General features: G+C 45.6%; 1 protein-coding gene across 5 annotated transcripts in view; it reads left to right on the forward strand.

Annotated features, from left to right (window-relative positions):
- Positions 1 to 20,338, forward strand: part of SLC19A1 (solute carrier family 19 member 1) — a 180,279-nt gene that overhangs the window by 149,964 nt on the left and 9,977 nt on the right. For all 5 annotated transcript variants that reach the window (XM_078681462.1, XM_078681465.1, XM_078681463.1 and 2 more), the window contains exon 4: positions 15,589 to 15,781. In XM_078681462.1, the coding sequence (XP_078537588.1) occupies positions 15,589 to 15,781 (193 nt within the window). The remainder of the gene's footprint in view (positions 1 to 15,588; positions 15,782 to 20,338) is intronic.

Here is a 20,338-nt window from a genome sequence, read left to right on the forward strand (position 1 = left end):
TATCCCTCTTTGTGCCTCAGTTCCACCGTCTTCTCTTTCGTTTCCCTTTCTTCTTCTCTCTTTCCCATCTCTCTGTCAGAGTCCCTTTCCTCTGTGGCCACGCCTCTCTTCCTCCTATAATTTTCTTCCTCTGACCCCCATTCATTTTACTCCTCTCCTTGTGTTTTTTTACACATTGCTGATGCGGCACAAGATTAGCAAAAAGTACTGGCAAATTTGATAGGCTTGCTCTGGGGAGATGGGAGGCAGGAACGCTTGTCTTTGCCAATGCTTTTCTTTACATAGCTCTTACTGTTTGGTTGCGCTTTAAGCAACATATGTCACCTCCACCCACTACCCAAACCAATGGAACTCATTTTATCAATCTCTGCATCAGCCTGACAGAGTGAGTCTAAACAGCAACTTCGATTACCTCATTAATTGACTGATCACCTTCGGGTCGGCGGCGGACATGCGACAACCACCCGTGATCCTGGGAGGTTTAGATACGGAGCTCGGTTTTTAAGCAAGTTAGTATGTTAGCGCTTTGAACAAAAACAACGTCCTCAAGAAACTGCAAAGCAGACCGTCTTACAGAACGTCAAACAACATAAGACTGCACTGCCTAGGTTATTTTAATGAATGTGTCCTTCAATGGAATAATTTCCAGGATTTTACTAATCCTTTCTCGTAGCTGCTTTCTAATATTTACATTTCATAACTGTTTGTACGGTTTGTACTAACCCGGAAGAAGCCCAAACTGAGTGGAGCATGGGGTGAATTTGCAGCGCACACTATGAGGAAAGGTCTCAACAACATGCAGCTAACCCAATGAGCTATCTGACCTCGAAAGAAAATAAACGAAGACTCGGCTCCTCACAACAGACAACAAAGAGGTCCTAGCAAACAAGCTTTTGCAATGCAATAGGTCTCGCATTTATGCGTCTGAGCTATTGATATTGTAAATAACGATGCCTTTTATTTTTGTTTTCGTCATTTACTAGTTCAATAGCTCAAACTCACGTAAACGCGAGACCTATTGCATTGCAAATGCTTGTTTTATATGTGAGAGCGCATGTGGTGGAGGCGATAAGGGGAGGGTTTGAAAAATATAGAGAGCCTGCGGTAGGACATTCATTTTGACAGCGGCTAGTCTCCCAAGCCACGAAAGAGGCAAACGTTGCCACTGGGTTAAATCTTTACGGATGCGGGCGAGAAAAGCAGCATAATTTACTTCTGCAGTCTTGCCTAGGTTCTTATAAAGGACCACTCCCAGGTATGTTAACCCATCCGACACCCAGTCAAAAGCAAATTGGGCAAGGAGGTTGAGGACTCTCGATTTTTGGAGGTTCATTCTGAATCCTGACACCTGACGGAAGGCAAGCAGGTCATCTACAATGACTGCCAAGGTCAAGGGTTGCCATACCGAAAAAATTACGTCCTCGGCGTCGAGGCTAATCAAATGCTGTTCGTCCCCAAAAGGAACACCCGGGGCCTGTGGGTTATCTCGGAGCCTCTGAGCAAAGGGCTCCATATGCTTACTCACTTTGATAACTTTATTTCGGTCAAAGACCATAAAAGTGCAATAAAATATGTACAAGCAGAATAATAAAACATAAATACTTCATAATTAAAAAGTTATTAAATGTTGGTTATCAAAGGAATAGTAAGGCATAAAAACAGTAGTCCATTATTCCTTATGGATAAATGCAGTTCTTCTCCGCCACATGCCGAATAAAAACCGGGAAACGGCAAAAACAATGAGAGGGGCAGTGTCATAAGTTAGGACTCTACAGGCATGTACACAATGTCTAAAACCCAGGTTTTTGCATAATGGGATAATCCAGCACTTCCGAATTTCACTGTATGCTGGGCAAAAAAAGAGGATATGTATAATGTCTTCCCTGGCGTGAATACAGGCAGGGCAATTAGCCTTCATCGATTTTGTCCATCTGGATGTGAATACCCCAACCGGTAAGGAGCCGTGCCTCAATTGAATATATAGTTTTCTTGCCAGTGGCGGCTGCACCAGGTCCAAAAACGCCTCCATCCAGTATTCAACTTTTGTTATGAGGAACTCAGTGGACAATCTGCCCAGGGAAGTAGAACAGTGTAGCAGTTTGAGGTTATGGGATTTTACAGCTGCCACCAGTACAGTCCGCTGCATCCTCATACAGCTGTCCTCCGGTGTATCCCAAAGTTGGGGATGACCAATTTGGTAAAGGAGAGTCTTAACGTGTACCAACCAAGGTATATTCTTGTTCTTTAACTGCCCCCAAATAGTATTGAATTCTGCTCTAAACGGTTCAAGCTCCGGCACAGACCAGAGCCTTCTCCAATAGAGCAGAGGTCGAGCTGCCACCAGATCAGTAATAGGTTCCAGACCCAGGTCCAAGCGTAATGGTAGCAGGGGCGTGCTTTGTGGAAGACCAAGCAGATGTCGCATGAAAGAGTGCTTGACTTTCATTAGATTACATGCATTGGTGTGTCCCCAGAGTTCAGCAGCATATAAGGCTGCAGACCTGACCTGTGTTTTGTATATCTCTAGGGCAGGGGTAGCCGGTTTAAAAGTTGAGGCACTATGGAATCTGCCTACGCCACCCATAATCTGTGCAAGTCTCAAGGAGGATTTAGAGACTTGTTGGTCCCATGTAAAATATTCAGTCAAAGTCACCCCCAGATATATAAAGGTCTTAACTCGCTCAAGTGGGGTTCCATTCAATGTGGGGTTTGGGCGGGTGTGCCTGGGGGGGGGGGGTTGAAGATCATAAACTTGGTTTTCTCCCAGTTGATCTCCAAACCCCGCGAGGCGCAGAAGGAAACAAACCCGTCCAAAACCCGCTGGATGCCCGATGATGTCCGCGACAACAACAAAGTGTCGTCCGCGAACATCAAAGCGGGCACCCTACCGGTAGCCAGGCGTGGAGCATCTTTATCCCTGACACAATTGAGTCTATCTATCAGGCCATTGACATATAAGCTAAAGAGAGTAGGGGCCAGTACGCAACCCTGGCGTACTCCCCGGGTAACAGGGAAACAATCGGATAATTCCCCGTTTTTCCCACACCTCACCTGGGCGTAGTTCCCAGTGTGAAGCCGGATTAAGGCATCTAGTAAGTAAGGAGGGAGACCAAGTTCGTCCAACACCATTCAGAGCCTCTCCCTAGGGACCAGATCAAATGCGGCCCGCAGGTCCACAAAAACAAGGTAGAGGCTGCCACCCTCTACTCTTGCAGTTTTCCAGAATAGGACCTGGAGTCGAAAGATCTGGTCCAGAGTCTAGACCCCTGATCTAAAACCGGCTTGGAGGGTGGTCAAAGTTTTGTTTTCCTCCATCCAGCCCAGTAATCTCTCCAGCAGGATTCGGCCCATCCGCTTCTGGGTAGTATCGAGTAGACTAATTGGTCTATAATTTGATGGGGCGAGCGGACAGCCCTTTTTAAAAATTGGAACAATCTCGGCTCCCAGCCAAGTCTCTGGTACGGGGGAGCCCTGTAGGACAGCATTGAACAGAACCATCAGATATGGGGCCCAGATTTTTGGCTGAGAGCGAAAGAGATCTCCAGGGAGCTTATCCAGACCCGGGGCCTTATTCGGGAGCAGTTTCTCAATTGCCAGTTCAACTTCCCGGAGTGTAATATTATCTAAACTATAAGTGGGAGACCCAGTAGGGGCATCCCCTCTCACTATTGCGAGACAGGATCCAGGTCCAGGGCCCAAGACCTCCGGCAGTCTACACTCGTGCAGGGGGTCTGGGGCCATGGGAAGCTCAGGAGCCTGGCTGGAGCCATAGTTTTGACAGGGGGAAATCCCTGCACCCGGGGCCCCCAGCAGTCGACACTCGTGCGGGAGGTCCCGGGCCGTGCTAGTGCAGGAAATTGAAATCCCGGAGCCCAAGGCCCCCGGCAGTCGGCTCTCATGCAGGGGGTCTGGGGCAACCGAAATCTCGGAAGCCTGGTTAAAGCCAAGATTATGACAGGGAGAAGACCCAGTGCCCGGGGCCCCCAGCAATCGACACTCATGCGGGAGGTCCCGGGCCGTGCGGGCACGTGGAACCAAACTCCCGGACCCCGGGGCCCCCGGCAGTCGGTTCTCGTGCCGGAGGTCCCGTGGCGCACAGGCCCGAGGCTCCGAAACCAGTTCTGACAGCCCCTCGAGGGGCTGACACCCAATTTCCTCCAACTCAGGGCTTGTATAGAGTGACTTAAAGTGTGCCTCCCACACTTTAGGGGCAATATTCGAGACCCCAGTGTCTCTCTCGCCTGTCACTGAAGAAGTAACAATTAGCCAAAAGGTCTTAGAATCTTTTAGGAGTAGTGCCTGTCTCATCTCTTCCCACCTAGATTCCTCCCACTCACTCTTTGCTCTAATGAGCACCTTCTTATACAGCAGTCTAGTTGTTCTAATTTTAAGGATATCCTTAGATTTAATTGCCTTGAGTAGATCTTTCTTTCAGTCTTTACATGCGTGGTTGTGCCAGGGATGTGTTTTATTCCGGCGCAACTTAGTCCCACTAACCGGATAGAATACATCCCCTAGACTCTCAACTAACTTTCTGTGGGTCTCTATAGTCTGCCCATGGGAGGTGGAATTTCCCATATCGCTTATCAGTGGAACAGCTTCGGGTCGGCGGCGGACATGCGACAACCACCCGTGATCCTGGGAGGTTTAGATACGGAGCTCGGTTTTTAAGCAAGTTAGTATGTTAGCGCTTTGAACAAAAACAACGTCCTCAAGAAACTGCAAAGCAGACCGTCTTACAGAACGTCAAACAACATAAGACTGCACTGCCTAGGTTATTTTAATGAATGTGTCCTTCAATGGAATAATTTCCAGGATTTTACTAATCCTTTCTCGTAGCTGCTTTCTAATATTTACATTTCATAACTGTTTGTACGGTTTGTACTAACCCGGAAGAAGCCCAAACTGAGTGGAGCATGGGGTGAATTTGCAGCGCATACTATGAGGAAAGGTCTCAACAACATGCAGCTAACCCAATGAGCTATCTGACCTCGAAAGAAAATAAACGAAGACTCGGCTCCTCACAACAGACAACAAAGAGGTCCTAGCAAACAAGCTTTTGCAATGCAATAGGTCTTGCATTTATGCGTCTGAGCTATTGACATTGTAAATAACGATGCCTTTTATTTTTGTTTTCGTCATTTACTAGTTCAATAGCTCAAACTCACGTAAACGCGAGACCTATTGCATTGCAAATGCTTGTTTTATATGTGAGAGCGCATGTGGTGGAGGCAATAAGGGGAGGGTTTGAAAAATATAGAGAGCCTGCGGTAGGACATTCATTTTGACAGCGGCTAGTCTCCCAAGCCACGAAAGAGGCAAACGTTGCCACTGGGTTAAATCTTTACGGATGCGGGCGAGAAAAGCCGCATAATTTACTTCTGCAGTCTTGCCTAGGTTCTTATAAAGGACCACTCCCAGGTATGTTAAGCCATCTGACACCCAGTGAAAAGCAAATTGGGCACGAAAGGTGTCCACCGTTGTTTGCGTTGCAATGAGGTTGAGGACTCTCGATTTTTGGAGGTTCATTCTGAATCCTGACACCTGACGGAAGGCAAGCAGGTCATCTACAAAGACCGCCAAGGTCAAGGGTTGCCCTACCGAAAAAATTACGTCCTCGGCGTAGAGGCTAATCAAATGCTGGTCGGCCCCAAAAGGAACACCCGGGGCCTGTGGGTTATCTCGGAGCCTCTGAGCAAAGGGCTCCATATACAGAGCGAAGAGCAGGGGGGAGAGGAGGCAGCCCTGCCTGGTGCCTCCCCCCACCGCAAAACCGCATGAGAGAACCCCATTCACCTTTACCGCAGCCAATGGGTTGCTGTAAATGCATGCCACCCATTTGCAAAATATAGTGCCCAAGCAGAAACATTCTAGAGTGGCAAATAAGTATGGCCAGTGCACATGTTCAAATGCTTTTTCGGCATCAACAGCTACCTTTTCCTTGGAACGCTGAACCTTATCAATCAGGTGACATAGCCTTTTAGTATTGTCTCCTCATTGCTTGTTCAGAATGAAACCAGACTGATCCGGGTCGATCGAACAGGGCATCAGAGAGTTTAGCCTGTGGGCCAGGATGCTAGAGAACAGCTTTGCATCAATTTTAAGTAAAAAGATCAGCCGGTAGGAACTGCAAACTGCAGCGTCTTTCCCTGGTTTGGGGATGACCGAAATTGTTGCCTGTAACATGGACTCCTTGAGGGTGCCCATTTCACTGAATGAATTAAACAAGCAAGTGAGCATGGCGGCCAACTCCACGCAGAAGGTCTTGTAGAACAGTGCACTCAACCCGTCAGGACCTGGCGCCTTCAAAACCTTCAGATGGGCAATGGCCAATACTACCTCGTCAATCCTTATCGGGCCTCTAAACTATCCGCCTCATTGGCCGGAAGCGGGGTGACCTTGGCCCCGTTGACATTGTCTAGGGGTACGCCAAGAGTGAGGACTCAGCGGAGTAAAGATCTGCGTAAAAATTCCGAAAGGCCGCTGCTATGCCCGCGTAATCTGAGATCTTGGAACCCAGTTCTCCGCTCACCGTCATAACTGCCTAAGCCTGTCTTTTACTGCAGAGGCAGTGTGCTAGCATGCGGCTGCCCTTGTTAGTTCCCACATAGAATTATGTTTCAACCGGATCACCGCATACTCTGCTCTGTCCAAGTCCAGGCGTTTCAACTGGAACCGCTTCTTCAGTTGACGTCAGACCTGTGGAGCGCCCTTGCGCTTATAGATCGCTTCAAGTTATTTAACTTTACATTCAAGTTCCTCTCGTTTGTCCCGCCTAGTCTTGTTGTCATGGGCTGACTTAGTGATTATTGCCCCCAAACGGAGGCAAAAGGTGTAGAGCCTTCATCGTTAAGTACTAAGTAATCTTTTAATGTATGCTGAAGGTCTTCTACCACCTGCGGGGAGTGCAGCAAGGACTCAAGCAGGCACCAGTGTGAGGGGGAAGGAGGAGTAGGGGGCAAAGGTAGTTTCGATGCGATGTAATGTGGGCGTGGTTCGAAGGGGACCGGGCTTCGATAGTAGGTGCCAATGTACATGCCCACGGGGCCCGGGTGACGTAAAAGTGGTCTAGGGTGCATAGGACTTATGAGCCACTGAGTAATGGGTGTAATCCCGGTCATTGGGGCAGATGCTGCGCCATGCATCCCTAATCCCGCAGTCCTCCAACCATTCCTTACCCTTCGCCAACAGGGCTTCTGCCCCCCCAGTCCTTGTGCAGGACCGATCAATCCCAGCGTCCATAACTAAATTCATGTCACCGCCCACCACTCCCAATGAATCGGGCGTATGGAGTACCTCAGCCAGTGCCCCAGTCAGGAACTTTTATTGATGCTCATTTGGAGACTAAATTGAGGCTAATGTAAGAAGGGAGGAGCCAATTTTAAGCCTCAGTGCCAAGAGGCGGCCCTTAATCTCTCCCAGAACTGTAGGGGGAACTCCCTGTGTCCCATACGGTGCGTGTCCTTGTGGAGAAGGTGGTTTTTTGCAGAAGCCATAATCCCCCAGTGTTCAAGTAAGGAGAGTACTGCTCTTCGTTCGGTAGGAATGTTGAGGACTTGGACATTATAGCTAACTACGTTGACCTCCATGAGGCTACGGAGAACCACAGTATGCTGTCGGACGCTAAGACAACAATAGAGGCACAAACGCTGGGAGGGGCCACGCTTGCATGCGCGATGGGACAAACCAGACCTGTGGGGCCATAGGGAAACAGCTCACCAGAGAGGATCCCCCACCTAAGTCTCTGCAGGAGGCCGCTGACACATCGCTGCCCACCACACACCTCCCAGGCTGGAACTGCTCTGCGTGGCTCACCGGTAGCACAGTGCGAGGCCGAGCTCCGTGGTCCTCCGGCTCTTCTCCACTTGGGGCCTCCAGCGCTGATGTTGATGTCGGGAGACCGCGCCCTGACAGAGCGCACCCCCGGGCGACGGAATCACTACCAGGGTAGGCTATGGGCTCCCGCCCGTCTGCAGAGGTCCGCAGGAGACCTGGCCTCCCTCATACTCGGGCTGCCAGGCGTCTCCGCTCCCGCAGCCCAGCCCCGCTTCTCAGGCCGTAGCACAAGCCCGGGTGTCGATCCAGCTGGTGTCCCGCAGCCGAGTTGGTAGCCTCGATTCTCTGCTGGGGGCCCTTCAAAGCCCAGCGAAGGTGCCCGCTTGCCTACAAGGCCTCGGGGAGCGCTCGACCGGTCCCCACCGCTGCCCCAGCCTCACTGCGCCGCGCGAGGCTGGAAGTCAATTGGCTCACATCAACGGGCATACTGGCACTATTGTTTATCCGGCCAGGAGCGTTACAAAGACTCTTGCCTCTAGGTAGGGGATCCGGGCGCCGTGGGTGCTCTGTGAAGTGCTGCAGGCCTGGCGGGAGTGGATCGCGAGCAGGACACATCCGCTCACTCCGCCATCTTGGCCTCGCCAGATATGGTCATTTAACTGTATCGAAGGCCATGCGCGTGCTTTAATCAGAATCATCGTGTCCTCTTTAATTCTATGTGCACGCCCCAAGACTCAATGACGTCGTCGTAGGTTTATCATCAGCAGAGTGTAGGGGCTTTGGCTAGTATTTTCAGCTCTGCGTTGAGCTAGGATATGGGCCTATGGGATACGCATTGATCGGGGAGATCTACCTTCTTCATAAATTACTACCACAGAGGCCAGTCGCGGTTCCTCAAGAAGTGTGCCTACTTGTCTGCTTTCCTCAAACATTTTCAGGAAATAAGGTCCTATAGTGGGTGTTGTAAGTTTGTAGAGTTCTACAGGCATTCCATTCGGTCCAACATCCTTGCCCGGCTGTAGTGATCGGATGGCTTGTTTGATTTCCTCCTCTGTGAGGTCGCTTTCTAGAATTGTCGCCTCATCCGGTGATCGGGTCTCAGGGGTACTATCTGCAAGGAAAGTCAAGGAGTCTTGTTCCAAAGTCGATGCATCAGACAAGTATATTTGTGAGCAGTAGGCTGCAAAAGTGTCTGCGATAGCTTGTGAGTTTTTTAGACTCTCTCCTTCAGGCAACTTCACTTCCGCCACCCATCTGTTAGCACGTTCTCGGCAATTTAGCCAGGCGAGCAGTTTCCCTGACCAGTCTCCCAATTCATAAATCTTGTGTTGTGTGACTTTATATTTGATCCTACCCGCATCTGTCACTTCAGTCCCTATATTCCTGCTGTTTCAGTTGCAGGCGGGGTTGTGTATCCGTTTGTACTGTCTGTACCAATAGTTTCTCGAGCTGTAGGATCTCTTGTTCGAGCTTCTCCAACATGTTTGTTCTTGACAAGTGTTATTCCCAGAGATTTTGTGGAGTCAATAATGTGTGGTGAACAGTTAAGAGCGGTTGGAGGATTCATCCATAGAGCGATATCAAGCGAGGTATTGGGTTGGATGATTAGGAGGAATTCCATTTTGATTTCATTAAGTTTGGGTGGATGCGGGTTAGCCAGTGTTGGTCATCTAGTTAGAAGAGTTCTAGATTTCAGCTTGAAGCTCCATGAAAAGATTGAAGAGGGTAGGTGAGAGAGAGGACCATTGTGGGACACTTAACGTGACAGGTGTGGCATTGGACAGAGACTGGTTAACCTTTACTCTTTGAGTTCTGTAATGGAAAAATAAGGTGAACCAGTTTAGTACCGGCCCTGAGAGCCCCATCCTCCGTTCAAGTAAGTCTAGGAGATTGTCGTGTTTAACTGTTTCAAAGGCGAATGATAAATCTTTGAGGATTAGCGGGCAGGATTTATTAAGGTCCAACATTTTCAGTAAGTTGTCCACAATATGCGTGAGAGCCGATTCAGTGCAGAGGCCTTGACAAAAGCTGGATTGGAGTTGGTCAAGAAGGTGGAAATGTTCTATATGGTTGCAAAGTTGGACCTGAATATATTTTTCAATTTGTTTGGCTAAAGTTAGAATATTGAAAACGGGGCGGAAGATGCGAGGGTCAGAGTCATCTGCAGCAGGTTGTTTCAGAATAGTGGTTACCTGTCCTACTTTTAGGCAGTCAGGAATAGTGCCTTGCTGAAGTGAGGCATTTACAATCTTGGTCCAAAATGGGACTAAAGAGGATTTAACCTCCCTGAAGATATACAATGGGACCAGGTTGTTGAAGTGATTTGATGGTTTAAGTGCTATAAAGATGTTGTGAATGTCGTTTTCACTGAAGGTTTTGAATGTATTTCAGGAAGCGTTGTTTTGGGGGGTGTGCCCTGAGGGACTATTTGGGTCAGCTACTTTTGAGGGAGGGAGGCACACTGGTAGTTTAGCCAAAATGAGTTCCCTTGCAGTCCCCAGGTCCTTTTCGATTGTTTCAGTCTGTCCCAGGAAGAAGGTGAAAAATTCTTAACAATTTGGCAGTGGATTGAACCCAATTATTGCTTCGTTAGGTTAATTGCTCCGTTGTTGTTTGACTATTTCAAAGAGTTTTTTAGGTTGTTTTTTGGCTAGGTCTTACGGGGTTCTAAAGAAATTTGCTTTCTAACTTCTGATAAGTTTATTGTAGGAGTTCCTCACCAATGTTAGACATTTTAGTTGTTCGATGGATGGTGAAAATCTCCATGCACGTTCAGCTAGTCTTATATTGCATCTTTCTGCATTTAGACTGTCATGGAACCATGGTTTTGACTCTTTGGTGGAAATTCTTTTTAGTTGTAAGATTGAAATCGAGTCTAGAATGTTAAGTATTGAATTATTGTACTGATCTGGAAGGACTTGGACGTCTATCATGCCAACCTTGGGAGGCTGGATATTTTTGCTGGTTTACATTCTGCAAGCTTCTTTCCATAGTTAGGGCTTTTTGGAGTAATTTTTGTACTAGCGATATGATGATGATCTTTCAAGTCGCAAGGGAAAATAGATTAAGAGTTGGATGTTATCCTGTGCAATGATAAGGTCCAAGTTGCACCATTGTTGCTCCTGTTTCAGAATTAGTGCAAAAACAACAGTTGATGGACAGAATGCAGAACAATTTATTTATAAAGTTTTATTGTCATACATTCACCCCAGTACATAGATATGGGCCTAAATCCATCGTCTTTTTGCTCACCATGCCATTCCAGTTTGAACCCAACCATATGCAAATCAGTCTTGACCCTGTGCCCCATGGGAACAGTCCAGCCCGAACTGCAAAGCCAGGTCCTCCCTACTGGGGTGGTGGAGTGAGCTAAAGAATGATGATGGATTAAACCGAGATCAGTTGACTGGGAGTGAGTGTTTGATTTGCTCAAGCGCTCCGTCCATCATCCCTTTGGTATCGCTTTGTTCGCCCTAAGTTGGCAGGGTATGCCCAGACGTAGGTCCCTTGCTCACTTTGCCACTGGTTTCAAGCTAGCCTGGCTGATGATGGCTGATTAGACAGAAACCGGTCCCAGGATGCTTGTTTCCGGTCCAGGGAAGACATGGCTTGGCAGTTCGGGCTGGACGTTCCCATGAGGCACAGGGTCAGACTGATTTGCAGTGTCGATTCGCTCAAGCGCTCCGTCCATATTCATACAAGGAGCCACTAAGAGGTGGTTGACATGTTTCTTACCTAAAGTAACCTTATATGTACTGTGGCATTCATCAGGGCTAAGGTTTCGCCCTAATCTAAATATTAATGACCTGCAATCAGGGTATGTGTGGGAAACAGGTCTCTAGCGAAGATCAATATGCATTTAACAAAAGAATTTGAGGTTGTAGTCCATGTTTGAACTTATATATTTCTTGACACTTTCTATAGGACTAGGAGTGACAGACAAATACAATTGATGGCTACATTGTAGGTATTAATTAACATATAGGGTTAAACAGAAGATCCACATTGGTATGTGATAGTGGGCAAAGCAATCAATTTAAACTCATTGTGCCAGTGTATATTCCACACAACATGCATCAAGCAATAGTGCAGCATGGTTAACTCATTGGTGCTCTCAAGACATCGCCATCTCTGACAACGCCAGTTTGGGCGGGCACATGCCATTTGTTTGTGCCTTAATGTTTTTTAACCTGATCAAAGATCCCAACACTGAGTATTAAATCTCTTGTTAATAGGCCTCTATAGGTAATTGTAACTCACTTTGCCCAAAATGTTCTTCTCTTTTAGAAAAATCCTTTTGTACAAGGGTGTGTTCAGTGCATCCTTGTGACCCAGGAACACACAATAAGGGTCTCTGTAAAGTGTTCTAGGAGCCCAACCCGATGATGAATCATCCTACCTTGGTGGGTGAGGGTCAGAGCATCTTGTAAAAGGATTAGCCCAGAACTTAAGGGCAGACTATGTTGTGCGGCTTCGTATAACCATGCCATGGATTCTCATGCTTTATTTTGAAAGGGTGTAACTGCAACAAATGATAGACGGAATGCTGAATGATTCAGACATTCTCTCCCAGTCAAGAGATCTGGGTTAAATCCATTGCTTTTTTGCCCACTACGCCACCCCAGTTTGGACCCAGCCATATGCAAACCAGCCATATGCAAACCTGTGCCTCATGGGACCAGTCTTGACCTGTGCCTCATGGGAACAGTCCAGACTGAACCTCCAAGCCAGGTCCTCCCTGGACCAGAAACAAGCATTCTGGGACCGGTAATGGATGTCTCTGTGACAGGCTTGGAACCATTCTTGTCTTACCTAGCAGTATAAAGCTCCCACAGAATCAAAACAAAAAGCATATTGTGTTGGAGTTAATGAATGGATATCGGTCGTTGCTCCACGGAAATATTGTTTTGTTTGCACAAAAATTACATTAGTGTACGACATGTCAAAGCAGAGAGGTACACAATGTCTTCAGTTATTCAAAATATCTCGGGTGATTTGGTTTTGGCCTCTGTGTTGTGAAATCCACCTGTTAACCGCTTCACTGCAGCCAGAATTCCCTTACTGTGCTGGAGAATTACACATGTGCGCGGTTCGGACGGCCCCCGGCCGTCCTCTGCACATGCCCACTGTGACGTCAGATGGCCGGGGGCCGCCCGACACATGGAAGCGGTTAAAGGAACAGTTGCCATGGGTAGACCATAACTTTGTGGATCTGCTAAGCAGAGACATTCAGGACTCATTCACTAGGGAGATCAAATTGAAACTTTTAGAGACATACTTCCATGATTGGGACACACCACAGATAGCCTGTGGTGTCACCACACGCGCAAGTAATGCCAAAATTATGCTTCCAGGTATGCTTACCCCAGTCTTTAAGAATGTTACGTGGATAGATCGGACAGAGATATTTACTTATGCTTTTCCACCTCACCTACTCATTCCATGTGTGGGATGGCAAATGCCAATTAACTTGATTGAGCCTTCTAGTTTCGATTTAAGCAAAGTATCGAGGTCCATTCAATCTCCTTGCAAACTTCCACCTTTTCCAGACTTATTAAACTAGTACAGAGCTCACATTTGGTTTCCTAGGTCACAGTTGCTCTAGAACTTTGGCTCCTGAGATCTTTAATATTTCGAATTATCTCAAGAATTAATGGGTGTTCTCAAGGATGCCAGATGTCCTACTACAAGAGCTTGTTCTGCGGCAAAATGGAAAATATTTGCAAACTGCTCTGCAGTGTAATAGGTGAATCATCTCTGTCCTTCGAAAATGGATATTTATCTATGTTTGCTCGAAGCCTAAAAAAACTGGGTTAGTGTTTTTGTTTCTCCATTCGAATACATGAACAAAACATGCACCTTTCTGTGTTCTAAATCCCTGTGATTAAAGAATTTATGGAATTTTTTTTAATAAAGAAAGTGATATAACCAGGCACTATTAGCCAAAGTTGGTTAGTGGAGTGAATTTTTTAACATTTACATTCCAGCATCTTACAGGTCCTTACGTGGAAAGTGGTCTTTTTATTGGCTATCGCTTCCTTACACAGAGTTAGTGAATTAGAAGCATTTTGAGTTGAAGAACCTTGCGCTCAAGTAACAAGAATAGCGTGGTCTTGAGTGCTCACTTACGCTTTTTGCCTAAGTTAATGTTTCCATTTCATTCAAATAAGGCAAGAAGGGTAATATTTTTCACAAATGCTCGTGCAATCTAAAAGGCCTTTGCATTCTCTGGATTGTAAGCATGCTCCGGTGTAATACAGTAACAGAACGAAGTCATTGGGCAAGACAAAACATTTGTTCGGAGTCTTTATGAAGCCACAATCGGGCAAACTTATCTTCAAAACAGGACTTTCACTGTAGATTGCAAAATGTATTCAAGGTTTTTATACAAACGCAAAACACACACTTGGTTGTATTTTCAACTTGAAAGGGGGGAAGGGGGTTTGGCAAAGGGAAGCAAAATTATCTTTCTAGGTGACCTTCAACCATGGACATTGCAGAACTAAAATGTGGAATTCAATTCATACATCTGCATAGCATTACTGTGTTGATATGCAAGCAAAGAAAGAGGCGCAGATGCAACAGACTGTATTAAATACTTTTTTCTCCACTACTTTTGTCAGCCGCGCCCTTAGAGGTGAGGGATACTGCTTTACAGGCTATGGACAACATGTGAATGACAACACGTTACAAACTGAAAATGTTACACATCTGCAACATTCAATTTGCAGCTTGTAGTGTTGTAGAGTCACAAGCGACCCTTGCCTGACTGGAATGTACCAGGGGTAATTTAATATGTATTACACAGCAAGAGGGGAGGTTTACAAAGATTCTGTATATTCTAGTGCCTATTTCCACTGTGCTATTCCATTGGCCTCCAAGGGCGTTAATTCATGACATTTGTGGAGGTTGATAATTTCATGAGCCCTGAAGGATGTTCTTTTGTAGGACCAATGGAAAATTAATTTTTCTGGGCCATGAGGATGTTAATTGCACAGTATATGGTACAAATTGATCCACAAACTCATGCAAAAGTTAATTAGCAAACTTCTTCACCATTGTTCCTGTAATCGGTAAAATCGATACCTATATGACCATAATAAGGCCACCGTGAGTTGACATACCTTAGACCATCATAAGCTTGAAGCATGAGGGCAAGCATTCTGAATGCTTACAGAATCAATGTTTAGCCCCTCTAAATATTCATCTGTGGCCTCTAAATAGCTCTGTTTTTCTAGAAGTCTAAACATCTAGACTTCAGATTCAGACTTTCTGGTACTTAACAGTCACTTGTTCAGAAAGCTACATCATTGCATATTTGCTCAGAACTTTACAAACTGTTGTATAATCAATCACAAATCCCACATGCGTTTGGTACAGATACCACAGGGTGTGTGATGTTTATCAGGTGTTGCATTACCTGCTTGTTATTCGTTGTCTTTGGAATAAAAGTAACTGCATTAATTGGTGTTTCTGCACTGAACTCCTTAAATAGTCCCCCATTCCAACTGCTTTTTTCCAGATAAAAATTGACAAGTCAAAGGTAATGAAATGGGTACAGGGAAGATCCCAGACATGTGAGCTTTCCACCAAAAGTCGTACTGCCAATCCAGCCGTAAACGTCTGTTTGCAACCGAATAGGGATTTTCAGCAAATTAATAGGGGGAGCCTCAGAAGTATTCATCTGTCCACAACTCCTCTGGTGTGTATGGTACTGAATATAAGATGAGAACATTTACCTAGTATGCTTGTTGTCCTCTAAAGATGAACAGAAAGTATTTAATTCTGCTGTACATGTTTTGCTATCTGCAGGCGCCATTGCTGCATTTGCAGCAGGATATGTGAAGATTCGCTGGGCGCTCTGGTCAGAGCTGGTTATTGGACTGATCACTGCCTTCCAAGCTGGTCTCCTCTTCCTTATGAACACCACAAGCAACATCTGGATCTGTTATGTGGCCTATATCTTCTTCAGAGGCAGCTATCAGTTCTTGGTACCAATTGCTATGTAAGTGTACAGGTATTTAACCTGCTCTGTTTTCCAAGTGTGTACCTTGAGAAGGTTGTAATTTATTACCCCAGATGTGAGCACGTTGGAAAGCTATTGTGCTGCAAGTGAGTACCATGGCAATATCATCTGTTGGCCTGCATGCTAGTCACTATGGCTCTGCATTAGTGCTACGACTTTATCACCTTCAACTGTTTTCCTAAAGTGTACTAGGTCATCAGCTCCTTGTGTGAGTACTTTGGCGAAATTGTCACTGCACTGTATTGGAAGTACTCTGGTATCCTTATCCTAGACTGGCATACTTGTGATAATTTCAGCAGTATTAGCCTCCTCTAGTTTGTATTAGACTACCCTGCCTCCATCCTGGTTTACTGCTCTGCATGGGACTAGTCGATCAGTAAGGAGCCTGTGTCCGTGCATTGCATGCAAATATACTAACACTGACATCTGCTGCTCTGTTTGTGAGTGCCCAGCGATATAATCTCTGCTGCTCTGTTTGTTAGTGGCCTCTACTTGGAGAAACTATCGAGAAAATATCCTTGCATGGATTTTTCCTGGTACAAAAATAAGTGTTGCCTCTAGCCGCCCTTCACCTGTTTTGCTCCAGTAGTTAATAAACAACTCCACATACATTATACTGTGAACATGTGTTTTGAGATGGATAGAACCCATCTATGTTCTTCCTGCATGTCTTACTTGAGATTCTATTGCCTTTTCTGCACCTAAGCCTTCCACTGCCCCTTCTAACTCCCCATCACTGATTCCCAGATGAGATCCACCCTACACCAGCTTTCCTGCAAGCTTGATGACCCTGAATAAATGCTGCTGGCCATCACTTTGCCTGTTAAACAAGTGTTGTGACCGGTTGAGAATATGGCACTACACACTGCAATTCCCAGAGATGTACTGTGCTAGAAAGGCTAAGCCCTGGAATGCACCTACTTGAAACAATTTATTTCCCATCCATGCAAATCTGTTCTGTTTGTTGATCTCATTAATATTATATTGTATTGTATTGTAATTGCATTTATATAGCGCTTACTACCCCTGACGAGGCGTCCAAGCGCTTTTTTGGCGGGTAGCACGCTACTCCGGGACCCATAGAGGATTAGTGTTGAATTAGTATAGTGAAACATGCAAGTACATTTTAAGTGGTGGATAGGTTAGTAAGTTATTTGGATTTGGAATGCTAGTAGAAGGATAGAGGAGGACAAAGGTTTGTATTTATTTATCGCTTGTTGATGCACGCTATTCAGAAAGCCTATAAAGGATTAGTGGTGAATTAATATGGTGAAATATGAGGTAATTTCAGTGGTGGATATTAGTCTGTTACTTGGAGTGAGAAGGATAGCGGAGGGATAAAAGGGGTAAAAAGATTTGCATTCATATAGTACTTGTTACCCCTGATGGGTGTTGAAGCGCTTTTCTGGCGAGTAGCACGCCACTCCGGAACCCATGAAGGATTAGTGTTGACAATTAGTGTAGTATAAATAGGACGTAATTTGAGTAGTAGATATGTTATTCAGTTATTTGGGCAGTATATTAATATAGTTGAATATGGAATTTGAGAAGTGAACATGATAGTCTGTTAATTTTGATTGAAAAGGATAGTGGAGGGATAGAGTGAAGTTTTTTTTTTTTTTAGGTCTTCGCAGTAGGAAGAGGCTTTTGGATGAGTAAAAAGGTGTTTTGGAGGGGAGGAGTCAGAGGGGAGAGATTAGAAAGGTTTGTTTTAGGGGATCGATGTAGTAAAAAGAGGTGTCAGATGATGCAAGGAGAGATAGAGCAGGAGAGAGTCTAGAAAGGGTTATTTTGGCGATCATAGTAGTGGTATGGGGTTTGGGCTAAATGAGAGAGTGGATTTAGAGGATATATTGATAGATGTATAGGATGAGAGATAGGGTAGTGCATTGGAAGGAGTAGTAGAAAGAAGTTTGAGATGAGTCAGAAGGTTGGGCTAGAAGATATATTGAGCGAAGTATAGGCTGAGAAATAGGCTAGTTCATTGGAAATGCTAGATTAGAAGAAAGTGATAAATATATAGATTCATAAGTACATTGGAAGTATATAGATACATAAGGGAAGTAAGTATATTTAGATTAAATATATTGATAGAGGCACAGGATGGGAAATAGGGTAGTGCATTAGATATGCTTTTTCAGGAGAAAGGTAACAGACACACAGACCCAAGTACATGGAAGGTACATAGATGCACAATGGAAGTATGTACATGTAGACCAAAGATTTATATTATTATTATTATTATTTTTTCTCTTTTCTCTTAACATAATTATTGTACATGTCTTATAAAGTAATACACAACAATAGGTACATATCTATAGTGAAAACACATGCTTATATACAGAGGGATATGCTGTAAATTTCTGTTTCTGTATGGTGCTTATGTGGGGAATAGCCAAATCTTGAGTAGTTTTCTGAAGATAAGGTGGTTGTCGGTGGATCTTATGTTGGGGGGTAAGGAGTTCCATAGTTTGGCTGCTTGAACAGAGAAGGATGTGCCACCCATGTTTTTTTTCTTGTATGGTGGGATTTGTCAATGTTATGTATTTTGTTATGGTAAATATTATGAGGTGTTGTGCTCTGAAGATCTTGTTGTGCTGGTGTCTGTGATATGTTTTGCTTTTGAGGTGTAGTGAAAAGGGGTGCTGATGTATATGTTTCATGCACTGGATTTGGTTGTGTAGTATTGTTTATGAGAGGAGGTTGTGATGTAGAGGGGGTGGTGATGTGTTTATGAGTAGAGTGTATGTTGTGTGCAGGAGGGAATGAAGTAGAGGTGAGAGTGTTTATCTTAGACTGGTTTGTTGCAAGAGTTACAAAGTGTGGTGGTGTGCAGTGTTTGTAAGTGTTATGGTAGAAGGGAGAGGAGGGTGTTTGTTGGACAACTGATGGAAAGATCATTATATGTTTGTTAGTGATAAAAGGTGGTCTGTTAGGTGTAATTAAAGCAGGGGGGAGTGTGTCTGAATGGGATGTAGTTATGTATGGTGTTGATTGGCGTTGTGTTAGTGATGAGTGTACTGGTTAGTGGTATAGGATAGAGTTGTGTACTGTTTGAGGGTGATGGTGCATATGTGTGGTAGTTGGGATAGTTGGGTGTGTAGATGTGGTTTGGTTGGGTTGGTGGTGCATGCTGGTACATTAATCTGTGCATAGTGTTGTGCGTGGTGTACATTTGGTGCGAGTTTGTTGCTCTGTTTGTGGAATGTGGATGGTGTGGGCTGGGTATTGCTAAATGAGAAAAAGGGCAGCATTTCTGGCCCTAGTCCCGACCAGTCTCGAACAGGATCAAACAGGCAACTACCCTTGTTCTCTTCGCCCTTAACAGGATCAAACAGGCAACTACCCTTGTCCTCTCCGCCCTTAACAGGATCAAACAGGCAACTACCCTTGTCCTCTCCGCCCTTAACAGGATCAAACAGGCAACTACCCTTGTCCTCTCCGCCCTTAACAGGATCAACCAGGCAACTACCCTTGTCCTCTCCGCCCTTAACAGGATCAAACCGGCAACTACCCTTGTCCTCTCCGCCCTTCACAGGATCAAACAGGCAACTACCCTTGTTCTCTTCGCCCTTAACAGGATCAAACAGGCAACTACCCTTGTCCTCTCCGCCCTTAACAGGATCAACCAGGCAACTACCCTTGTCCTCTCCGCCCTTAGCCCCGACACCCGAGCTGAGATGCCCTAACCCTGGCCTTTTATAGCCCTAGTAATCAGGTGACCCCTTCGGCCAATGGGAACCCTAGCCCTAACACTATCCAATCACAACACTAGCCCTAAAATCTATAACCAATAGGAGACCAGGACCTTACAGCCAATCTTAGCCCTAGTCCAAGCACACAATCAATTCAAAAACCCTGATCTCTACGTCCAATAAAGACCCTAGCCCTACCAGTAGTCCCAACCCAAGTCCAAGCAGCCAATGGTACAGGTAGCCCTAGTCCCTACCTCCAATAGAAAGCCTAACCCTACTCTTAGTCGCACAACTAGTCCAACAACCAATCACACCAGAAGCCCTAAATAGCTACTTCCAATTAAAGGTCAAACCCTAGCCCTAGTCCCACCCTACTCCCAACAACCAATATCATAGAAAGCCCTAGTTCCTACTTCCAATAGAAATCCTAACCCTAGCCCTAGTATCAACCCTACAATGATTGAATCACAGACCCAGAAACCAATCAGAACCCTCAAATACCCAACCAATGAGGACATCAACCCTAACCCAATAGAAACACCAGATACAACCACCAATCAGTGCACACATGTGCACTGATGTGCACCATATAAGGTCCCAGCGACCTCAGACAAGGTTTGCTGGCCAGGGAGTTGGAAGCTGCTTCTCCTGTTTTGAATCTCCTAGGAGACAGACGGGCTCAATCCACACCTTGGACTTCTGCAGGTAAAGGCTTCACTAACTCGAAATCTAATAATACTGTTTAAATAAAACTTTACTCCCCCTGCTGGCCAAACAACGAAGTGCACAGGCCCCAGTAAATACAGTTTAAACAGCTCACAGAAGCACCCTCTGATGTAGA

The sequence above is a fragment of the Lissotriton helveticus genome, chromosome 3_1 (assembly GCF_964261635.1).
Source record: "Lissotriton helveticus chromosome 3_1, aLisHel1.1, whole genome shotgun sequence".
Taxonomy (NCBI): domain Eukaryota; kingdom Metazoa; phylum Chordata; class Amphibia; order Caudata; family Salamandridae; genus Lissotriton; species Lissotriton helveticus.